This window comes from Aulostomus chinensis, chromosome 9, assembly GCF_037954235.1.
Source record: "Aulostomus chinensis isolate RoL2024-O1b breed Wild chromosome 9, RoL_Achi_v1.0, whole genome shotgun sequence".
Lineage (NCBI taxonomy): Eukaryota > Metazoa > Chordata > Actinopteri > Syngnathiformes > Aulostomidae > Aulostomus > Aulostomus chinensis.
The window spans coordinates 10,373,464-10,399,094 of NC_141328.1; the positions used below are offsets into that span (position 1 = coordinate 10,373,464).

Consider the following 25,631-nt stretch of genomic DNA (forward strand, 5'->3'; position numbering starts at 1 on the left):
TCTTCACGCTCGCTAGTTTTCTCTGCATCATCATCCACGTAACGCGCCTGCGGCTATCACCACACACACGTATGTAGCTGACACCACACCACTAATTAATGTCACGGCCCAAACGAGCGGCTAATTTAACAACATCTTATGTGATTGGTTTATTTTCGCAGCATGTGAAAATGAACTTCTCATCGTGGACACATGACTTTTACGATGTGTTAATCGCACATTTTGATATCGCGATGATGATTAAAATTCGATTAATCGCCCAGCCCTACCGGCAAGCATTCATTAACTGTACACTGATAACCTTATCGAAGCATCACACTGGAGAACAGTGACTTTATAGAGGCATACAAATATAACTACGATGAATAGTTTGCTGTTCAATGGATGAATTTATTTTCCTGTCATGCCACCTGCCAACAAAACATGACAGTCCAGATACTCACACAAGCACATACACCAACCTATCTATCTATCTATCTATCTATCTATACACACACACACACACACACACACACACACACACACACACACACACACACACACACTGCAAATCATTTTATATAGTTGCATATTATATAGCTGCATAAGCACACCTATAATTTAATCTACATACAGGACACTAATAAACCAATAAACGTGCTGCCTATATTGTTTCAGACATAAAAGCAAAAATCTACTGCTGAAATAGACAAAGCTGAGTCATTTCACTTACAAATTGCTCTCCTTCTCATCAACTAAACATTTTCTTCACATATGGCAAATGTAAAGATTTCATAGGAAAACAGCCATTCCTTAATTTTTCTTCCAACCTCACAAATTCATATTTTTCGATCTGCCTTGTTAAAAATCTGATAATGTCATAGAGGTGACATTCACGATACAATACAAAGTGTTTTTCTTTTTCCACCTCATTAAACTCACAAAGATAACAGTTTATCCTCCTCAGTACCAATATATTGTCATCTCTCAATATGAACTATACATACTGAAATTTCAGGATGTATAGAATGTTTTTTTTTCCCAAGACAGGTTATCAAATGCAAAGAGTGTGGAACATAGAGTTTATTGCGCAAAAGGGGCACAGTTTCTGTTTTTTGGGCCTCAATTGCAACACAACCCTACCGTTTCATTTCAATGTAGTCATACGTAGGTCTTCAAACACAACTGATAGACCTGCCTAACAATTCAACTGATACTCATTCCCAATATGCTAAAGGTAGGTTCATACACATACTCATGTGAATTTAATTTGGATATCAATCCTAGATTGCCCCAAAATTGCAAGGATTAGTGCAAATCTACAGCGTGTACACACAGGACATACCTTATGGTGTAACACTTCTCCTGGACATCATCTTATAACTTAATCTGGTGGAGGTCTATACTCCACCAAACTTGATAGTTTAAGGTAGCCCTCCAGGTTTTGTTTGTGGTGGGCTAACTTTCCTTCCCAGAAATAAATTCCAGTTACTGAATCACTGATGAATGGAAAACTAATCGAAGCAACTCATACTGAGTGAGATGGTAGACATTTATTCAAGTCTTACAGAATGCTGTCTGGAAGAGCCAAAGGCTCAAGTCAGGTAAGTCAGTAAGCCTATTGTGGTTAACATTGTTTTTGGGATACTGCTAAATTCCCCAGCATTGGAGGACTATGAAGTTTTTTTTTTTTCACACACACACAAAAAAAAAGAAAAAGTAAATAAAGTAAAGTAAAGTAAAGAAAATAAGTAATTGTGTCATTTTTGCTCTGACAAATGACATTGTGAAAGTAAAACTTCAATTAAGTTGATGTTGAGCCCTGTACATACAATCATAGATCCATAAAATTTTGTTTTGTTTCTGAATCAATAATCCAGACTTGCTCCAGTTATCTGGTTGACCACAGACTCCCATGGACAGGTATTTGACATTGTCTGCGTGAAAGGGAAGAACGTGCCAACACAGAGCAGAACTGGTGCCAAGCAGATTAATGTCCTAACATTTTCTCCCAGCCCCACAAACACAGTCAAACACACAGGTGTGCGAGCGTGTGTGTGAGACTTAGCCCTGCATAGCACACAGCCTCACAAATAGGCACACAATGCACAAACACACGTTTGCAGACATGTTTACACACACAGCTTTTTGTCAGTATGAGATTTAGTGCAGCACAACACTGTCCTAATCAGAGTGAGAGGGGCAGATGTGGAATGACCTGCTGTCTCCTGCATCCATCTCCCTCCATCATGCACAGTCTAATCTGAATCAATTGAGAGGACAATCTTACAGCCCACCTGCATTGGGAATAACATCTGATCACTGCTATGCTCATTGTGTCTGTGGTGAATCAGGACACGTGTACTAACATGACTCACACAGAGCGTCTGTTATCAACATCATTATGGTCATTCTCACCTTCATACGTTCCTATTTCAAGCAGTGTGCCGATCTCCTCGAGTTCTAGGAAGTCCTCCACAGATAAGAAGTTATAATCCACCCCTGGGACCTCTCCGTCTCGAGGAGGGCGGGTGGTACCTAAAGACATGATAAAACAGACAAGGCTTAGGTGGATGCCAATAAAACTTAAAGAAAAGTGAGCGAAGGTTACATTAAATTTCTCCTTGCACAGCAACAGTGGAGAAACACATGCTCATAAGATTTAAAAGGCCATCAGCATTCCAACATTCAGTTGGTGTTCTGACGTGATTGGCTTGCATCTCACACTATTTCAAGTGTTTCCTCATGGGAAACTGCTGTCTGCTATATCAGAAAATAAAACAAAGGTCATGCTTAGTAATAAGCAACTCCTGATGCAGTTTAACATTCATCCATTTGTTCTCGGTGAGTCTGCAATTAACATACTAATATGAGGGCTATAACTGTTATTGGTTGTTATCGGTGTGTCCCTGTTACATGTGCATTACTAAACAGCCACTGTACACTGACTGCATTCTTCACTGATGGTGAGTGTAATTGTACCAAAATAAAAGCTTTTCAGGCTGTAACAATGTAAACCAGGACTGAACTCTGTTTAAGCACAGAACACAGCAGATAGGCAAACTAATCTTATTCAACATAATTCTTAAAGCCAACATTACTGCCTCAAGCCTGGCCTTCTGTTGGAGTTAATGATTAGTGGTCTGAGGTATATCTACATTGCAATAGGAAGCTGACACCAGACAATGCAGCAAGAACCTATTGTGTGTCTGTCTTTAACAAAAGGGAGATGAGAAGACAGGCCAGATGGCTGATGGAAGTTGTAACCCATCTGTGATCGTTACAGATGTAAAGACATGCATATATACATATAATGATAAATACATAGCACCCTTCTCACACAAGGCATGCTTCGCACTGTGAGGCACAGTCACAATGTACTGCAGCGATTTTCATCATCTACTGATGTACTGGCTATTCTTATCCATATAATGTCAAGAAATTTTGAAAAAAATGCTAATCACACCACAAATCCCCCAGAGCCCAAAGTGACCTTTTAGAATTTCTTTTTTGGTCCGTTCAATAGTCTGAAAACACACACACTTTAAATGACAAAAAAGCAGCAACATTTTAAATTCTTAAAAACACCGGAACACTAAATTATTATCTCAAAAAAATGGTTGCTAATTCACTTTCATTCAGCTGAAAGAATACATTAATTGTTGCAACCTGACTTCCTATGCATCTCACAGAAATTCAATATTGGTTTTAAAAGCAGAAAAGTGAAGTAAGTCTACAGTTTATATCCCTTCAACCACTTTTACATCATCACCTAAGACACAAAGCTTATTCCTGTTCAATGTTACCTGAGCCCCTCCAATATGCAAGCCCACACTCATACCACAGAGTACGTGCAACCCACAAACACCTGATAATAGGCTAGTCTTTACTGCCTGCGCTTCACTGCAAACAAAAGCAACAGTGATTCCTTTCCACCTGGCGTTCTGAAAATAATACATTGATAAAAAGCTGCTATTTAGTAGACACGATGCAGTACTCAGATAGTCTAACAAATCAGAAAAACAGAAACTAAAAGACATTATAAATCACCTCACTGACCTTACAGTATCAGCACACAAGCAAAGTGCTGCTTTGTATTCAACTCAGTGGACTGAGATGAGATGAAAGTGAAGTTGTCTGAGAGTTTGAGCCATAGGACTGGGTGGTCCCATAGTGGGAGACGTTTGAGGCTTGGTGTGCACTAATGATGCCGTCTGCTGAGCAGGGAGCGTAGCTGTTATTCCAGGGTATTCCCTACAGTGGAAGGCTCTGATAAAATGACAAATTCTGCAGTGCCTTTATTAGTGAATACTGAAGATTACCTTGTTACCACAAATCTTGTCACTTCTGTGATGTGTTATGTCATTCAATGGTTGTTATACAACAGAGATTCTAAAACTATGGTACTTGTACCACTATTGGTACCACTAGCTCCCTCAAGTGTTATGTGGAAGAATCCTAGTAATATTACAATCAAAGTACATTCAAGCTCATTTAAAAAAATGGGCGGCATGGTGGTGCAGTGGTTAGCACCGTTGCCTCACAGCAAGAAGGTTCCAGGTTTGAGTCCTGGCCTGGGGTCTTTCTGTGTTTGCATGTTCTCCCTGCGCCTGCATGGGTTCTCTATATGAATATTGTCCAAAATCCTCACCATCAAAAATAAGTCTTTCAGATTGCCAATCTTTAATACTTATCCTTATAAATAAAATCACTCCCATATAAATTTCATCAATATCTGCTCAAATATTTTTTGGAGGTAAAGAAATGGCTGTCTTCTGGATACATTAAAGATTATTTCTGGAAGCTGAAATGTTCTTTGTTCAAGCATCTTATGAAAAAACAAACAAAAAGAATTTGATCAAAATTCATCTACGATATGTTCGGAAATAGAAAAGCTGTATCCTGCCAGTGGTGGAGAGGTCCTCAACCACAGTCCTCAAGATCCAGGATGTAATCCAAATCGCCTCCAAAACTGAATCAATTGTTCCTTGCGCTTTCCCATCTTTCCAGGAAGTGTCAACATCCCTCCACTAGTATTTGAGATATCCAGCTAAAAAAAAACAATCAAAAACAAAGAGAAAAGGTCATTCTACTACCTCCTTGGCGGAAGTAATGATCTATCGTCTGTCATGCAATGTTTGGATCTCTAAGCAGAATTACTGGGCAGCTAAAACACTGACAGCCAACAGTTAGTTATGCACAAGCAGCCTGAAGCCCCAGAGACAACAACAGCTGTGGGTCCAACTCAGTGTTCTCATCACATTTTCATAGTAACAGTGAGGCCAAGTGACAACCCATGCAGTTGCACAAATTTTCTTCATATTCCAATAACATATAACAATTGATCATCAGTGGTGTTGCACCTCATTTCCATTCACCGGCAAATAGTTTTCTCTTCAAATCATTTGATGAATACTTGGTTTTGTTTTGTCTTTGCAATCATAAATCAGTTTACTTTCAGATGAGAAACGCAGTCAATCAGCAGCTGAGTAGCTCAAACAAAATGTTTTCAATGAATTTATCAGAATATCTATATTGGATTAATAAATCATAAAAATCATTTTATCCTTTAATCTCTAATTAATGCTACCAGTATTGGTAGCAGTAGCCGAAACAAAGATTTGAGAAAAAAATTGGTTTACAAAAATGTGATGCTAGTCACAGTTTTAGATCAAATACAAAGGATTAGTACCTGATATTTCAGTCATCAAATTGTGTATACATTTGAATACATTTTGTGTAAATTTGGCAGCTAAAAAGCAAATGACATATTTTATAAATGTTGTTCTGTCTGAATTATAAATTACTTTTCTCAGAGTTTGTTTTAGGGCATGTCTCCAGATACAGCTAGAATACTCTCAGTGTGCGACAGTTACAGTGAGGTCAGGCTCTTTACTCTCACTGGGTATTGTCTCGATTTGCTCCAGCCTGATAAACAAGGACTAGGTCCTATTCAGCTATGAAGCCAGCTCTGATTAAGTAACTATGTCTGACAATCAAGCTCTCTTTCACTGAGAGCAGCCTCCAAATGCATGAAAACGAATATAATGCAAACACATTTGAAACAAACAGAAACCATCTTAAGTTTTTTTTTCCTTTGGGTGCTCCAGTGTACCCCACCATCAAAACATGCATGTTAGGTTAATGTCGTCACTTATTGTGACCAAGGTACTAGCAGAAAGAACTGTTGGAAGTGATGCGTTAAATACTAAAGAATGTTTTTGTTGGAAATATATCCAGTGGCAATAAAGACTTCTCTGTCATCATTATAAAGAAAATCAAATGAGTACAGGGGTTTCATCAAAGCTATGGCATAGAGGCAAAGCACCAAAACAGTAATTCCTTAAATAAGTGGAAGTAACTACACCATTAACACCAATTATTGCATTGTAAGTTTCAAATGTGGGGGAAAACAATAAAAATTCTATAAAGACAACAACATACAGTACAATTTCAAATTTAATCAAATTTAGACACCTGACAAGGCTAAAGTAAAGAAAAAAAAGGAAAAAAGAAATAGAAAAATGCCTCTTTTAATATAGCATGGATAAATTGTCAAATATTGGATAAATATTCAAAGTAATGTTCATGACAGAAAATGAAGGATTCAGGCAGAAAAATCAGAGTAAATCTGAAAGTAGATTAAAAGATGACAAGCTTGCAACTTTTATTTGGTTTCTAGAAGAGAACTGTTAGTTATTCCTTTATCAAGGCTATACCCAGAGGTGATCAGGCAGGCTAGCGTCATTTATTTTTCTTAAATTTCTTTAAAAACACAAACACTTGCTTTCTCCTAATCATTTCTTGCTTTTATTGTGTTTCTTGCTTTTACTGTACTTCTAATCATCTAATAACTAAGTCCTGTTTTTATGTCTCTGTAAATTACTTTGTGACCTGTCTTTTGAAAAATCCTGTATAATCACAGTTGTTATTTAGTTTTTAAACTAATTTAAATAATTAAAAGCAGCAGAACTACAGTCTGTCCATAATCCTGCTGATGGATGAACAGAGAAAAAAGCACCAAAAATATCCTTTATGTCAAAGGCAATCAAATGATCTTTTGGCTGGCTGAACATTTGCAGGACAATGCATAAAGACTTTCCAAGTTTGGTGAATAAAGGACCACTGTGTTCAGCTGTCCCCATCAAGTTTTACTATTGTAAAACTTGATGGGGACAAGCCTGGGCCTCCCCATCCATAGGCATCAAAAAAGCTCTTGAAAAAATCTGACTTTTGGTGTCAGAGGGTGTAATTATTCAATAAGGGAAAACAGACATATTTTTCATTATTTTTTACAACAAATCCATTCAACCTGTCCAGTGACAAGTAGCAACCTAAAATACATTGAAATTATTTGTGTTTCTTTGTTCTTTCCATATAATTAATCCACATGCAAACATAAAAAATTATCCCCAAAAGAAGAATCCTGTTGCCAAAATGTGTGCAGAGTGCAATTCTCTACAGTGAAAAAGAGAAAAAGTAACCTAAAAAACTCCTGGAGTGGCTTCACACTAATACCAAGCTAGAAAGAAAAATAAAGGGCCTCACCCAAGAAAATGTTCTAATGCACGCATTTGTTGTCACCCACCACTAGGATTTTCTTCCGAATCCTCGATTTACTCCTAAAGACAGGAAACAATGCCTGATGGCTATTTGTCACCCTTGCTCCTGAGATCTATTGTGTATCTCTTGTAACTGGCAATCACTCAGGCTTTCACAGACTTTAGTGTTACAGTCTAGTAATATCCGGTGCATACATGTTCTGCACCTTTGTGTTGATATTCAACTTGAGATAAATTGCAATTACAACTGCAATGGTTTTGTGTGTGTATCATGCATAAACAAAATAAACACTATCTCTCAGTGTCTCCATCATGGTTTTACAGCAACACAAATTTCAAGCACCCAAAATGACTAGAGAAATAAATCAAAATGTATTTTGACCAGATTCAATAAAAGCATTATGATCCCCATGACGGGATAACTTATTGCCAGGCTCTTACATTATATCAATATTACTGAAATCTAGGTGGTTCCAATTATTTGACAGATATTTGTGTTTAATCTTCATTCATCCTTAAGGCAGCAAACTCCAAAAACTTTGATCAATTCAGGAACATTGTTCTGCTGAATGCAGAAGGGAAGATCTTCTTGCGAAGAAGGCAAAGTACTCAGAGCTGGCTGCTGAGTGCTGGGAGATGGGCTGGAAGACTACTATCTGCCTGGTGGAGGATGGATGTCAGGGGTTTGTGGGGTTGTTGACCACATGCTTTTTGAGGGATGCAGGTGTGACTGGAGGAAAAATGAAGGGCAACAAAAGATCTGGCAGAGGAGGCTGAGGGGGCAGACTTTGACTTTGGCTGAGGAGGATGGAATAGTGCTGGGGAAAGAACACCTAACCCGAGACAGTCACAGAGGAGAACACCTATTAGCTGCAGGGGGTGACAAGGAGATGTCCCTGTCACTGCACTGCCACCAGGAGATGGTCCAGGATTAAAGGAGTGAAATGTTGGTGAACGTCGTTTCCGGGTTGTGGCTGACCTATGGGCACCAGAGTAGGTGCGACAGGCAGTGATAACCATCGGACAATTACATCTTCCTGTACAGTAACCGAATCAACTGCAATAGCACTGTAATAGTGATGACATTTGAGGAGAGTCATACGCAAGTCAACAACAAATGTTACTTAAAGATCAAAAACCTGTATTACAAGACCATAGTAATGCTCTTGTTTAATACATAATTTAGCAATAAATTCTGAATGGCCACCAGTTATACATTGTATGTCTATAACACATAAAAGCTGCTTCTTGGCATTGTCAGGAAATAGGTACAATCAGCTACTGATTCAAGATGACAGAGGAAGAGTAGATATAAAGTATCTGCAACATACTATTAATGTAAGATAGGCCACTTTAGTTTCTAACATGATACTAAGATATAATGCCAGAGGAACAATGAATCTATGAAATACAAAGATTAGAGACACTAGTGTGATGCTTTTCATTAGACTAAAAGACAACAAATACGTGACTGAATACTCTGTAACTTACTTAAATAACCTGAAGCATGCTTTCAGGGGTTTCATGTTTTATGCATTAAGTGTGTTTATGTATCATTGTTTTGGTATTTTATGTGTTCTTATTAAGTTTACAGCGGTGCTGTGCCTGTTTTGATGTATTTCACATCTTTTGGAGTTATCATTACACCTTCCCAGGAACTGCTGTTGAAGATTAGCCAAAACGGCTCAATTAGCAAATCTATACAAATGTCTACAAATGAATCCATCTGCTGACATTGGGCAAGAGGCACAGGATACCCTGGATGAGTCGCCAGTCCGTCACAGGGCCATCAGGAGCAATTAGGGGCTCAGTATCTTGCTCAATGATATTTCAACACGGTCACTGGGAGAAGTGAAGATCAAACCAGCGACCCTTGGGTTACTTCGGCCACTCTACCTCCAAACATGCCGCCACTAATGTATTACCAACATATAAATAACTACATAGAACACAATGTCAAGTTTGATAGGAATGCATGGAGCTGTGTGAAGATTTTTGTGAATTTTACTTGTGTGCAACAGCTGACAAAAAAACCAGGCACCTTCTTCACAAACAATAGTCTCCAGCCATGCAAGCAGCCCTGTCAGGCACAGTAGTACTCAGCTGAATACTAATTTCATCACGCTAACCTGCTCACAATGACAATGCTAACATGCTGCTGTTGTATGTGGTGTTCGGCGTGTTCAACAGCTGTGTTTGAGACTTAATGCTAAACATAAAGTAAACCAGAGGCTAATGGGAATGTTTGGGTAAGCTCAATTAGTTTAGCTAGTTTAGATGAGCTGGACATTGCTGTACCAATTCATCACTTACTGGCAGGGTACTGAAGTCAGTATTTAGTACCAGACTATTTCTATTCCTTTATCCCCTCTATTTATGAAACAGTTTTGAGGTGAAATATGAATCAACATTTGACTAGAATTTTATAATTTCTGTTTTAGTAACTGCCAGCCTTTAACACACAAATAGCTATTCACAAATCACAATAACTGCACTAAAAACTGCCTAATGTATGAAAAGTTGAACACGGCCAGTCTATTAAGTGAGCATGGAAAATCTCTCCCGCCTGTCTCTTCACATTAATCCATTTTCATTTTTGTTTGTTTTGATAAAAAATGAAGTTGTCACAGCAATAACCGCAATAACTGTAACAGTTCAATGCCAGGATAATTATAGTTACTGCCAGAAGGATACGTCATGTGCAAGACCTGAAATTCCTCTTAATAATGCAATTTAGTGTCTTAATGTTGCTTTAGTGTGTTATGCGTCTCACGAAAATTGTTTAAATATTTACTTCTGTGACTTAGTCTGTGCTCCAGATCACCCATTAGTGTGAATATGAATGCAAGACAGAGTCCTAAAACCTTGGCTTAGTCGGTACTGTTGAATGTTCAACTCCCTTGTCTCTAAGTCAGTGGGCTTTTTTTTTAGTGGTCAGTGGTGAACACATACTTAACATATTTTTTAATGTTTTATTCTATGGAATAAAAAAATGTGGGTAAACACCACATTTGTAAATTTTGAAGTGTCTTACACCTGGTTGTTAAATAGTGGAAAAACAAAACTAGAAGAAACAGCAGAAGAAGGGCAAAAAAAAAGGTTTTGGTGATGATCAGGTCAAGCTTCCTCTGCACAGTCCTACACATGTTAGCTTTGTACATTTAACAGTTGCATTTACCCTATAAAATTGTTTTTTATTTGTAACTATTATCCTGCTGAAAAAATGTGTAAGTCTCAAGAACTTTTAACTGAAACTTGTAACTGAAGTTTGTTGGCTTCAGTGTAATGGTGACCAGCAGGTAGTGCTGCAGAGTGAGTAAACCTCACTCAACAACTCTTCAAGAGATACACTGGCCATTGACACTAGTACCCATGGGTTTTAGCCTCCTTGAACACACATCCAGCTTTCATGCTGATGGTCATGAGTTAGAGTCCAGTGACGGGCGGTACCTAAACAGTGCTGGTGTACTGGTGCCATGATCCAGATGGGAGGGAGGTTTACTGGGGTGAGAGTAACAAAGGCCAGAAGGTAGTGCTGTGTAGTGAACAAACCTCAACTCCAGATACTTCAAGAAATGCAACTGAAACTAGTTTTAATGGGTTTTAGCCTCATTCTGTTTTGGGGTTTGAGTCCAGTGGCTGGCGGCGCTTACAGGTTACATAGGAGAAAAAATAATTGTTACTGGATGATGAATAAATTTAACTGTCACTGTCTGCTTTACATTAGAATATTTTGTGTCTCCGACTGTCTACATACTCTCTCTATATTCTTTGTTTGCATCTCTTTTCTCTGCCTCATTATGAACTCTGCTCCTTTCATCTTGAGTTTATACCTTAAGGACATTTTTCAATTTTTGTCTTTTGGTTTTAGGAAATAGGCATATATAAATAGTTAGACTCAGCAGAAGTGCTAAGGTTACTGAAAATTTAGATGTTTATATTTTTGGGAAAATAGAGACCCAACAGCCAATCCAACTACGTCAATGAGCAGCTCCAGTCTGTTATCACAGGGGGAACAGTGTGGGGATGTTGTGACAGGGGGCATCTGCCAAATGGTAGAACATCAGAGAGAAGAACGATGGCGTGAAAGTGAATGAGTGTGGCACAGGCACATGACACACAGAAAAAAAAAACAATCACCTAATGGGCACATGAAGTCCCTGGCACAACAAACAGCTTCCACTTTCTCCCTCATTCTCACTTCTCGCTATTTGAAAAACAACTGTCACACCACCAACAAAGCAAACATAAACAGATGCACACACAATACTACCTCTGGCTTAGTGTGTTCTCCTCACATCTCCACTTTTATCTTGTCTGGGCATTGTGTTATTGATTGTGTTGCATCAGATGTGTCCAGGCTAAAGGGATAAGGGGGCCCAGGCAAGCTTGTCCCCATGCGCTTCTGTCACATCATCATCATCACAGTCTCTAACTGTATGCGTGTTAACTCTGCTGCTGCAAAACTTGAACCTCTCAGAGTGTAATGTGCAGCTCACGCTAGTGATCAATAAAAAGTGTTCGTCAAACATCTTTCAACGCGCAAAAAATGTCATGTTAAAACACTAATTGTCTTCCATAGTGAAACAAACTGGTGGCACAGCAAATCAATTTGTAACTCCCTCCATCCATTCATTTTCGATACTGCTTATCTGTTAAGGATGAGGGAAGGGGCCTATCCCAGCTGACATTGAGCAAGAGGCGGGGTACACACTGGACAGGTTGCCAGTCCATTGAAGGGCCATCACGGACAATTAGGGGATCAGTATCTTGCTCAAGGATAGTCAACAGGGAGGTGAGGATCAAACCAGCGACCTTTTGGTTGCTAGATGACCACTGTACTGCCAAGCCTCAATTTGTAACTCCAAGAAACAAAACATTAAAAAATGATGACGTCTCAAGCCATGTTAGTTTTTAATTTTGAACCGTGTAATATTGCAATCCTTCGATACCCATGTTGCTCAAAGGACCATGTTTACCAGTATACTGCTGCACATCATCAAAGAACCAGTCCTAAAAGTTCAGATTGGTTCCATAAAGCAGGATTTAATTCATACACTCGAATCATTGACTGGTGAGTGTAATGGGGTTGTGATACTGGACTGCATTGTATGATAGTGCCGTTGTTATTATACCCCTTCCACAGGAAATGAATAGGAGATACAGCTTTTTTCTCTCCAACTTATTGCAGTCTTGGCTTGATATAACCATTGTTCAAAATTTTGGCAAAGATTTGCAGTAAACGCACAGATGGACACATTAAAGTGCACCCACACTGACATGTAGTCCTTGGTCAAGAGAAAGGCAGAGACAGAAGACAGAAAAAGTGTGTAAACATGCACAATATATATCTTCAGAGTGCAGACTATGAATAATGGCAGGTTGTGGAAGTCAGTTTCTGTCCTCACTGGCAGCTCATAAAAAGCTCTGAAGCAGGGGACATGTGTCCCTGAAGTGGCCTGTTTGAGTGCATGCAATGACCCACATCCTGCCTCCTAATACTGGGACACCCACTCACTCGTACTGAACACGCATCATAAACTGCAGACCATCTGAAAGTGTCTGAAGTCATTAATTACAGACCTTGGAGTTGCAGACCTTGGAGAAATGTTATCATCATCTTACATTACAGGAAGAATGTGTGTGTTTGAATCATGATGGACACTCTCAAGAGTCATTTTTACAGGAGATGGTATTATTACAATCAACAAAAAGTTTTGTCTGCACTTCGTCTTGACCAATTGTCTTTAAAGTTGCATGAGAAAATTAACATCACAAAGTAAGAACAAATCCAAACAAAGTTTAGCTGCAATATCTCTCAGAGAAGTGCGAGAGTAAGCAGCAAAACATACTGACAAATCTGAGATGGTCCTCTCTGAACAGGCACCAGTAGCCCTGATAAAGTGCTGATGGGATCCCACAAAAACATGACAGCACAAATGTTCATTTTACAAAACATGAAGCAAGTCTGATTTGCATCTCTTACCACTTTTATAAAGAAGTGTCTCTATATTTGATGAGGAAAATAAGTGTAAGGGGTTAAGAAGATATTTTTGATTACTTTGCATTTAATTCAGATCTGACTTCCGCCTAAACCAAAAGGATGTGACAGGGACAAAATCTAGAGGGGTTTGTCTTTCATTCATTTCATTTGTTTCATTTGTTTTTGAAGGCTTGCATGCAGGGAATTCTGGAAATAGCACCAGTACAAGAAATTGAGAGGCCATTTTAGCTACAGAAAATAGCAGATTCTATGGCCATCTGGGTACTGAATCTTTAACAATGCACACAGCTCAACTTTGACTACTTTGGCCAACATAAATCCGCATTTTCTTGCTTATATTGCTCCTTGTCATCATTTGGCAAACACTGAGCATAAGAAAGTGGAGTTACTTGCAGAAGGAGAAAAGAGCAAAAATCCATTTACATTGTTGAAAAGGAAAGAAAACAACAATGCACAGTAAAAAACAAAACTGGGTGAAAAAAAGACTTTTTTCATGATATCAGCTTGTACTGCAGGCTTTTTGGAGGATTGATGCGGGCAGCTGTTATCTGTGGAAGCTGACTAAATATTTCATTCGTGTAGCTGAGATAATGTTTGTATTGTGTAAAAGTGGCCAAGGCCTGCCAAAGAGATCCACAGATGGACAGTACATGAGTGGAAGACTGAAGGATGAAAATGTGACCAGTTCTTTGCAGTAACTGCGAACAAGGTGAAAGTTAAGTTTATAAGTGCATCTGAAATGATGGTTTAAGTGTCCATTTTAAATGATACATTATAGTAATATATCTCAGTGTTGTTTATAGCTTCTCTGTGGTTGACACAGTGGCCATGTTAGTTGGCTGTTTCATCTTTCTGAACCAGACTAGGGCTACACTATTAATGTAAATTTAGGAAATTGCAATATGGCCCTTCTGAAATTTTCAAATTACAGGAAAATACAATTTTTTTAGGGTTAATTATGAGGCAAATTCTAATTTTAAATATTGTAGAGAGCTTAAGAAACCAACTTTGTGTGTGGTACAGATAAAAAAAATTACAAATCACACCACAATAATAATAATAATAATTTTAAAGGGCTTTTCAAAGAATATTAGAATAAATATTAATGATATATTGATGGCATTTTTTTTGCCAATTCTGATTTTCAATTTTTATTTTTATTTTTTTTAGTGAGACCATGACAGAACTTGTTACTAGCGCAATTTCCCCTGGATCCTTCATACATTAACTACATATAATGATACTGATAATGTGAAAATGAGTTGCTGTTTATCCAGGTGTGTCTTTTATATCTTTTAATTGTGGAACAAACGCAGTCGAACACAAGGAATGATATGTGAGACTGCAGATTAGTTCTTAGCTGCTAGCTCTGCCTACTAGCCTCAAACTAGGCAGTTGAACTGGGCGATGATGTGTTACGTGGTTTGTTATTCGTTGTGGCTCCTTATACGTTTTACAATATGCGAGGTTCATATCGTCATTAGTCACAGTCATGAATCTCAACACTGACCCCGAAATTCCATCGGACACGGCTGCGACATCGATCATGTCGGTCCTTCACACAGCTGCAATTTCTGGCGGCCCCCAGCTTTATTAAGCCGTTCATATTCAGCTGATTTGATCGTTGTCTCTTGATTTACGTATTTATATCATGTGCACGTAGCGAACGTGTTTATATTGTGTCCCTTTCAAGTCTGGTTTTGCGATCAGGAGGCTGCACACGGTGTTTTATTTTGAAAGGTGATTGGAAATACACCGTCATGTAGAGATTTCTTGTCTGGCTCAATACGCTCCGTGCTTATTGACTCATCGTCCGTCAGAAATGACTCCTAGCCGAGCGGCGTACCTTGGTAAGTGTCCAGTTCAGAATCAGAAACACGTGACACTGTAATAATAAATTGAATAAACAGCATCCCCCCACCTCACATTTCAGCAACCACGTAAATTGAAGCACACTATAGAAGCTCAGGAGATAATCTACTTTAATGCAGCTTCAAAGTTAGCCCTGACATGAACAACACTCTAGTCCAATCCCATTTATTTATTTTCAACCCTACCCCTTGAAAGAAAGTTACAAGGGGTAGGAGTTGAAATATTCCCTATGAAATGGGACAACCCCTCATAACCAAAAAAATATCATTAGCCATCAATGAGATCGAAGCGAAGTAAAATCTGGTCAACTGGACGTAAGTTTATCTTGAAGACGTTTCACCTCTCATCCGAGAGGCTTCTTCAGTTCTAGTGAAGAGTGTGGAAACTCCAGCTTATAAACCTATGTGGGAGTGGTCAGTGCTATTGTGGTGGAAACAACCCTCCCGAGACTCACCTGGCCTCCCCAAACGACAGTCGTTGTGAGGTGTCAGGGAGTTTCAGGGGTGGTCGTTAGGGAGTTTCACCGACCACTCAGATGCTAATGGGCTGTGCTGGCATCAGCCGTTCCACATGGGTCTTTCAGCTGAGCTCTTTGGGGAAGTTTTGAAAGGACTTGGTTGTAAATAGGTGAAAGGAAATGTCGCAGTCCACCTCCTCTGTTCAAAGATGGTTTCTCTATCCTGACGTGGATGGCTTCTTTAACTCCTCTTTCAAACCATCTGTCCTCTCTGTCGAGTATTTGGACATGGTCGTCCTGGAAGGAGTGGCTTTCCTCCTTGAGGTGGAGGAAAACCGCTGAGTCCTGTCCTCCAGAGTTGGCTCTTCTATGTTGGGCCATGCGCTTGTTGAGGGGCTGTTTGGTTTCCCCTATGTAGAGATCCGTGCAGGCCTCACTGCATCTGACAGCGTATACCAGATTGCTTTTCTGGCTGTGAGGGGTGGGATCTTTGGGGTGAACCAGTCTTTGTCTCAGAGTGTTGTCTGGTTTAAAAGACACAGGGATGCGGTGCTTATTATAGATTCTCCTTAATTTCTCAGAAACCCCTGCCACATAGGGGATCGCTATGTTTTGTTTCCTGCCTTCTTCATCTTCCCTCCTCCTGGAGCTCTCCTCCTTTCTGGACCTGGAAGAGGATTTTACAAAGGTCCAGTCTAGGAAGCCACAAGTTTTAAGTGCTCTTTTCAGATGCTGCTGTTCTTTTTTCCGGCCTTGGACGCTGGTGGGGATGGTCTCCGCTCGGTGTTGCAGCGTCCTGATGACACCTAACTTGTGCTCCAGAGGATGGTGAGAGTCAAAAAGCAAGTATTGGTCAGTGTGGGTGGGTTTCCTGTACACATCCACCCTCAGGCTCCTGTCCTCTTGAATGTAGATGTCGCAGTCCAAAAAGGGCAGATGGTTGTCTTTCACATCCTCTCTGGTGAACTTGATGTTGACGTCTACCGAGTTGATGTGTGCTGTAAACGGTTGTACCTCCTGAACCTTGATCTTCACCCAGGTGTCATCAACGTATCGGAACCAGTGGGTGGGGGAGGGCCCATTGAAGGAAGTCAGGGCCCTCTGTTCCACCTCTTCCATGTATAGGTTGGCCACGATAGGAGATACGGGAGAACCCATGGCACAGCCGTGTTTTTGCCTGAAAAACTTCCCTCTGTACTGGAAGTAGGTTGTGTTCAGGCAAAGGTCCAGAAGTTGGCAGATTTGGTCCGGATTGAGGTTGGTCCTGTTGCTTAGGGTGTTGTCCAGCTGTAGGCATTTCTTCACTGTTTCCACAGCCTCCACGGTAGGGACGCAGGTGAACAAGGAGGTCACATCGTAGGACACCATGGTCTCATCTGGGTCCAGCTTGAGTTCTCTAACCTTGTTCACGAAGTCCATGGAATTCTGGACGTGGTGGGGGGTTTTCCCTACCAAGGGGGCTAAGATGATGGCGACGTGTTTGGCGATGTTGCATGTCACGGAGTTTATGCTGCTGACAATGGGTCGGAGCGGGGCACCTTCCTTGTGGATTTTGGGGAGGCCGTAAATCCGTGGAACTGCGTCTCCGGGGTACAGGCGGTGATACTCCAAGCGGTTGATGATTTCCCCCTTTTGCAGCTTCTGTAGGTGTTCCACCACTTTCTTCTTATAGCTGCTGGTGGGGTCGCGTTTTAAGGTCTCATATGTGTGAATGTCACTGAGAAGAGAACTGATCTTATTCTGGTAGTCAGTTGTGTCAAGGACCACCGTGCATCTTCCTTTGTCAGCCGGAAGGATGGTGATGTTCTCATCTTTGCTCAGTGCATTCAAGGCCTTCCTTTCCTGGACCGAGAGGTTGGCAGAGGGGACCTTCGCTTCGGAGAGGGCCGCTGTGACCTTGAGTCGTAGTTCATCTGCTTCTGTGGTGGAGAGGTTGTTCTTCTTGATGGCGGAGTGCAGTGAGGCCTGCACAGATCTCTACATAGGGGAAACCAAACAGCCCCTCAACAAGCGCATGGCCCAACATAGAAGAGCCAACTCTGGAGGACAGGACTCAGCGGTTTTCCTCCACCTCAAGGAGGAAAGCCACTCCTTCCAGGACGACCATGTCCAAATACTCGACAGAGAGGACAGATGGTTTGAAAGAGGAGTTAAAGAAGCCATCCACGTCAGGATAGAGAAACCATCTTTGAACAGAGGAGGTGGACTGCGACATTTCCTTTCACCTATTTACAACCAAGTCCTTTCAAAACTTCCCCAAAGAGCTCAGCTGAAAGACCCATGTGGAACGGCTGATGCCAGCACAGCCCATTAGCATCTGAGTGGTCGGTGAAACTCCCTAACGACCACCCCTGAAACTCCCTGACACCTCACAACGACTGTCGTTTGGGGAGGCCAGGTGAGTCTCGGGAGGGTCGTTTCCACTACAATAGCACTGACCACTCCCACATAGGTTTATAAGCTGGAGTTTCCACACACTTCACTAGAACTGAAGAAGCCTCTCGGATGAGAGGTGAAACGTCTTCAAGATAAACTTACGTCCAGTTGACCAGATTTTACTTCGCTTCGATCTACGATGACCTGGATGAATGAGAACCTACACAGATAGCCATCAATGACTTCCCAAACAGATGCGACAATTGTTTTCTGGCTGGGAAATATCCAAATGACATACTCAGCTGTGGTGATTTCTCTTTCAATGGTTATCATAGTTTTTTTAATCTTTATTTACGAAAAAAACAACTTTCATTTATGGATGTCTTTCGTAGCTTGTGAATCGTTCCTTGCCATCTTACTGGTGGTTTGAAAGGCATTCTGGGTGAATTCTCGGAACACTCGCCTTGGTGTGTGCTGCTGAAAAAACTCTGTTTGGAGGGCCATATAGCCCTAGCACTCCGCCCTTTCCCTCTGCCTCAACATGAATCAGGACATCCTTACCCCTATGCGTGAATGTGCAAAACAGAGAGGTAGGGGCAAGTGGTAGGGTTGAGGGGTGAATTGGGATTGGCCCTCTGTGTACCGTTTGTTGTTGTTTTTTGTCTCATTCTCACATTTGTTTGATTGATTTGTTCCAAAATAGATTGGCTCCTTTATTACTTGTTTAGTTTGGGGAATTTAAGTTTGAATTTCTTTTGATAATGTAGTCAAACCAAATAGTGACTTGGTAAACCTTGGACCTCCCTCAATTGTAGATCATCACACAGAGAAAGCTTAGTTAACTAATGAGACTGTGTGTTACATGTATTTGCGGCTAACTTAGTAGATACTGTGGGGTGAGAAAAAGGAACATGTTACCAGTTTTACTTGTCTATTTTGTGAACACATTGTCCTATTTCCTCCACTTTTAGCCTTTTATTAGTTAAGCACATACTGTACTTTGAAGCTAAGGAAGTGACAGTAGACTTTAACCTTGTATCTCTAACCCCAGTTTGATCCTGGAATCTGCCAATGGCTATTTGTAAACTGTGTTTTACACATTTGTTTCATTTGGAACTGTAGAGTTTCTTCTTTATATTTTTATAAGTATTTTAGTAGTATATAAGTAGCATTTTTAATTATACTGAATGCTGGCATTTCTGCATCATTATTGCGTCTGATTTCTTCTCCAGGGTCGTCTGACTCTATATCTGAAAATACGCTGATATTATATCATTCTTGTGTTTTGTTTTTTCTTGTATTCTATGAATCTTTACATCTTCTGTAGTCCCTCACTTGACAATTTTCTCTGGTTCAGTTGGCTTCATCATTACCATGCATCCATACCCACAATCATCATCAGAGGCCTCATATAACTATTTCCAAACCTATGACAAAGAAAATCCATTTCTTGTATCAGTAAAACAACAGTACACATAAAACCTTCCACATATACACCCACACACACACACTCACACAAATCCAGGGGAAAAAACAAGCTCTTGTCTATGAACAATTGGTGGTAGGCTGACAGCACTCTGGTGACATCTGATACCCTCAATCGCCTTCCTGCTGTTGATGGTCTGGGGAGCTTCCACTCATTGTCTACCATAGATATGCACCCTCTCATAGACACACACACAGAGGTACATGCTCACCGGTTCAGCCAAACATCTGCTGTTTTTAACCCCTGCTGTTTAAAAGTGTGAGAAGGAAAGGAGGGGGAGACACATCTAGCTGACCTGAGCATGAGATTAACCTGATGGAGGGTGTGTAAACTGTGCAAGACCTTTGCACATAATCTCTCTATCCCTGATTATGTAAAAAACAAAAAAAAAGGAAAAATACTATTAAACTTTGCAGAATGTTGTATGATTAGCACTGCAATTATCCCCTACACACCATCTGTAGCTTTAGCCTAAATGGTTGTTTCCAGGATAAACACATACGTAGTGTTGATGGGGAGGTGTGTATTATGAAAACAGAAGCTGAGAGGTGACGTGAGACAAAATTACGTATACATCTCAGAGCAGACAGAGCAGAGGAGGGGCAGAGAAAGCAAACAGTCACAGAGGGAGTTAGCAGGGAACTCTCTTGGGCCTCTAAGCCAATTACCGGAGCAGCATTGATTGAGGCAGCACTTTAAGGCCTCATCTACACAAGTAGTCCCTTAATACACTGGTCAGATGATGGGAGCATCTCAACCACAAACTATGGGTAGCTCCATTATAGTGTCAAGTGGGACAAATCATTTTAAAGATTCTAACACAGATTATTACAATATTTTGTTTCCATTTGATGTGGTAGGAAATATAAGCATTTTGAATGTTGATTATTAAGGAAATTTTTGCTCCATTTTTACAGTTAAAAGCTGAAAGCACTGGTGAGATGAAAATGTAGGTCCTACACCTCAGTCCTGGTTATCTGACCTGGAGACCAAGGTGAGTATTACATCCTGTGGGCAATGGCTGTTTTCATTCAGTAAAACCATCCCCCATTGAAGGGATTGCTGGCCCATAATGATTTATGAAGGGGAACAGAGAGAGAATCAATGTAGCTCAGATTAATGATTAAGCAAATAGCAGCCCCACTCCAGATCCTATCAGGGGCTGAGGTGCTGGTAAGAACATGTCATGACGCAGGCTCAATTAACTGCGATTGGGTTTGGTGAGCTTCAGCTGTGTTTTGTATTTTCTTGCCTCCAACAACAAAATCTAATTTACAGTTACAGAGTAAAAAAAAAAAAAATTAAAAAAACCTTGCACAATCAAACAAAAATTATTTGTAAATGATTTTCTGCCAACTTTCTGTCACATTTATATGGGACTCAATACTCAACCTCAAAACCTGTTTCGAACCAGCTGAATTGCATCTCTAGTGACTCGAGTATTGGCATCTGTCAGGTACAGAAAGTTTCAATTTCAATTTCAACTAAATTGTATTTATATAATGAGATAACAGAAGTTTTAATCGGACAATTTCATAACGACAAGAAGAAACCCTTAGCAGAACCAGATGCAGGATTGGCTCCTAAATGCCTCATCTGGTACCATTGACAACATAGCTGACAGTTTAACTTTTAATTTGTTTAAAATATATCATAAGATATAATTTCATGTAATTAATATATAAAGTATATAAGTGGGTCAGATATCTACTTTCCCAAAGTTTGTTTTTACTTAACACAGTCCTTTATTTGAGCTTGGGAGGAGATGGAAGTGAGATGTGTCACTTCTTAGCAACTTTGATCAGAAGAAACAATATGTTTAATTCTCTTTTAACATTTGTCTTATAGAGGAAATGAGTAGATTTATTCATTCAACTTGCCATTTTACTTACCCCAAATCATCAGACACATATTAGAATTTTGCCATCTGCATTCTACTTCTCGTATTACTTTTGTGTTGATACAATGCGTACTTTTAAAAATTATTATTAAATGACAAAAGGCCTTTGTAAAAATCACCTTCATATTTTTAAAATTGAAAGAAAATTTTGTTCGTTGTAGCATCTCAGATTTTTTAATTGTGCTATTATGAAATCAATTTAAATAACACAATTATGTAAAGGCTTGCTTTCTTTATCTATTTTATATTTTATAAGAGGGTGTCTTGTTGTGATTGTTTGAGTAGAGGGATGATGGAGTTGCCCATTATAGTGGGACAGGAGGACAGAAGGAGAGAAAGGCCAGACACACAATACTGCTGCTGCCCAACACAACAGGCCATTCTTCCAGCTTGCGCCGCAACACTCCTCATAGCTGAGTCCCAGCCGCAATTCTCCTGCTGTTCCCCCTGTTCCCTCCCCATCTCTCTCCCCTTTCAATATGAGGAAGAATGAGGGAGGGGCCTGAAAATGAATAGTTGGCAAGCACAAACAGTCTGAGATGTCATTAGCAGGAAATCTCATGAAATTACATACAAGATAGCAGTTGGTTTTCATGGTACTTTCACCTTAGAGAAACCACTGTTAATTGGAGAAACACCAGATGACAAAGAGGAAGAAGATTTCAATAAATCTGAGAGGCGAGTGCACAAGGACGAGTGACTCAAGGAATTAAAAAAGGAAGGAAAGATTGAAAGGAAAAGAGACACAGAGGGTAGATGAGGGAGAAGATGTGGCTGCATGAGTCAGTAGAAGGAGGAATATCATCCTCTAACAGCAGGCAAGTGTGTCAACATATCAGGGTTTAAATTCAGACGTACATGTATGTATGTGCAAACACAAACCTGCCATCCTCACAGACACACAGCACATCAGCTCATCAATATCATACCCCAGATCTGCATAGGCACTGAATTCCAGACTCTCTAAGCTTAGTGCTGAAAAATCTACCTGCCTCTGTGTTTCTGTCTATTCCCCCACCCACATCCCTTCCAATCTAATCCCGGAAGCCAGGGCATCACTCCCAGGAGCAGAAGTAAATGACACAGAATTACCTCTACAACGTAGCTGCTGCTCGTCTCTCTGTACGTTATTCCACAAAAATATTCAAATAGATAAATCCAAGCTGGCTGAATTCTGTTGTCCCTGCTCCATCCAAACATCTATGGATCGTCCAGTTGTCTGTGAGCAAGTGCTAGCTCCCAGCTTGCAGGCTTATTTAGGCAGACAGCTAGTAGGCAGCTGCCGTTTTTCTTCAAAGCTCCACAAGCAGAGCAAATTAGAGGTCCAGCCCAGCTTAGTGGCTAAGCCAATGTGAGCTATTCACACTCCAGTTCCTGTCTGAGGCCAATGGCTGCAGCCCCACAGCCCCCTGCATACTCCCGCCCACTGCCTCCCTCCTTCTCTCTCTCTTTCACTTGCTCATTCCTTGTCTTCTCTGTACTCCTCTTCCCCGTTCCTTCTCCTGCTATCTTAGTCGTAAATATAGACTCTTGACATTACTTAACACATGGTCCCTCCTGATAAACAGCCTGCTGTGTGCAGGTCTTGTGATTGAGAAAACCTCTCCAAGGGTGAAAGCAGGGTTAAAGAAAGGTGTAGAGGAAAGCAGGACAAGGATTAGAGTAAAGATTCATCATGTGGATAGGGATGAGAGGGGGTGTAACATGATTTGATTGTTGTCATCTTGGTTAATAGTAATAAAATTCCAAATATGATGGTTGATGACCAGTGTTCTTGGTCTAAGACTCAGTTTGATTTAGGGTTTGCTTACTGGGCTTTGCCTGGACTAGGGTATACAACCTGAGTTTGATTAGGGCCTTGGGGGAATAAAACCCTACAGCAGACCAAGGGAAAGCTTGTACCTGGTTGTGCAGGTCTAAACCTGAAGACATGGACTGCTGTCCAGGCAAACTGACCACAACCCCAGGAGGTGCCCTGAGGGTGGAGGACTGCAGCTTGCTCTGTGGACTCACATGGACGAACCTCAGTCCCATGCCTTTATTGTGCCATACTTAATAGTGAAAAATTGTAACTTTAGAAACACTCCAAATGTACCAACAAAAAAATTTTCATTCAACATTTGGCTTCTTAATGCAACTATTCCATGGAATGATGAATACCTTTTTTCTTCATCTGATCCTGTTTCCTTTTGGAGTAAGTATAACTATTGCCCCCTTTTTCCTCTGAAAACTTATACAGGGGTAAATCTTGCTCGTGGAAAAAAAACACCAGAACAGTTGTGACTGGTCTGCTTTATAGCATCATATTTCATCAAGCATTTAATTCTAATTCTATTTTTTCCAATTCTAGTTGTAGTGTATCCTCAGCTTGTAGTTCAGTGTTGTATGTTTAAGGTCGTTTGATCCAGCATTAGTTAGTTTTGTATTTGTTAGTTAGTAGTCAGAATGAGTTGGCACTGATGCATTCACAGCCACAAAACTGACATTAGGGCTGTGAAATGATTGCTGCTCTCTGTCTCACAGAAAAGGAATGTCACCTGTGATCTTGAACAACAAATTATGAAGGACAACGGCTCGGATTGATACAGAAATAACCTCTTCATGGGACTCTTGAGGGGAAAGATCCTCCACCTTAAAAATAAGATTCTGCCTCCCATTTTTTTTTCTTATTGCTACATCATGTTAGTGAACTTCTTCCTCACATATGCCTGCCTTTCCTGCTCAGCAGCCCTTTGGTTGGATGGACACAAGATCAAATTTAAATAGGATTAGAGGCAACTGACCATATCACCATTGGGATTTAGACCATCGTCCAAAGGATTGTGGGGATGGACACATTAACCTCCGAGCCACATAAAAACCTGCAAAAAGGCATATTGGTTTTGCATTACCTAAGATGAGTGTATGCCTTATTTTGTACCTGAATTGGGGCTAAAATTTAAAATTGAAGTTCTTCCTACACCAACAATAAAATAAATTGGCATCTGGTTCCGAAGGTTGGCTGTGTGGACCTCTAATGATACTGACACTACTACTATTTATAATAATAATAATAATAATCATGATAATAATAATAATAATACCACCACAAGGAGGTCCTTGCTGCTCATTTACAGGAATAATATGAAGTTAGAAAAGCCATCAAATGACACAAGTTCAAAATTTCACCACGTTTAAAAAAAACAAAAAACAAAAACTGTCTTCTGTCTGATCACTCCGGGAATCCTAGCCTGTCTCTTAGGCAAGCCAACACTTTGGTTACAGTGTGTAGGCAAACTAGCTTCCGCACTGGATCCAACTCATCACAAGACACTCACACATGATTAGTAAACATGACCATGTAAGGAAATCTGTCTTCATTTGATGAGTAAGCACAGTTCGTTTTCTTGACCTATAAAGCCATGATTGATATCAACATGCTCTTTTGATATGCCAGTAATTGTTATCTGTCATCTGTAAAAAATAAAAGGTTATTCAAACCTGCTATGATTAGCAATCTCAAGTTTCCTTTTTATTCCACATGATGGACATGATAGGACAGAGGTCTGGAGGTATGCAGGGCCTACCGTCTTCCACAGCCTTACAGAGATAATATAGAAGGCATTCCTGGAGTTTTGTAATGAGATAGAAGCTCATTAATCAGAAATTGATCACTTAAAATTGACCTAAGTGACTCTGGGGTGATTCGACCAAAAATCAGGACATCCTTGAGTATTCACAAGATCAGAAGATGAGCTTACACAAGTTAGGCAAGGACATGGGATGTCCTATTTATGACTCCTGCTGAACAATAACATGATTGTGAGCTATGGTTTATTTCCTTCAACAGGCTTACTTTGCAGTCAGTTCTGAATTCAAATTGTATGAATGTGTTGATGTGTTATTTTAATGGTTTCTTCAGGATAATGTACCAAAAGATGCCTCTGAAATGGGCCTGGAGGAAATTGTGAAGAATAAAAACAAGCACAGTCCTCAGTGCCAGCTTCACCCACTTA

General features: G+C 40.2%; 1 protein-coding gene across 11 annotated transcripts in view; it reads right to left on the reverse strand.

Moving 5' to 3' along the window:
* The window catches only part of LOC147255765 (membrane-associated guanylate kinase, WW and PDZ domain-containing protein 1-like), a 95,453-nt gene that overhangs the window by 35,583 nt on the left and 34,239 nt on the right, over nt 1–25,631 (reverse strand). For 10 of the 11 annotated variants that reach the window (XM_086213702.1, XM_086213703.1, XM_086213701.1 and 7 more), the window contains one exon: nt 2,398–2,517. In XM_086213702.1, coding sequence (XP_086069828.1) covers nt 2,398–2,517 — 120 coding nt within the window. Of the gene's footprint in view, nt 1–2,397; nt 2,518–22,728; nt 22,986–25,631 lie in introns of those variants that run through there. The other variant, XM_086213710.1, reaches the window with a different exon arrangement.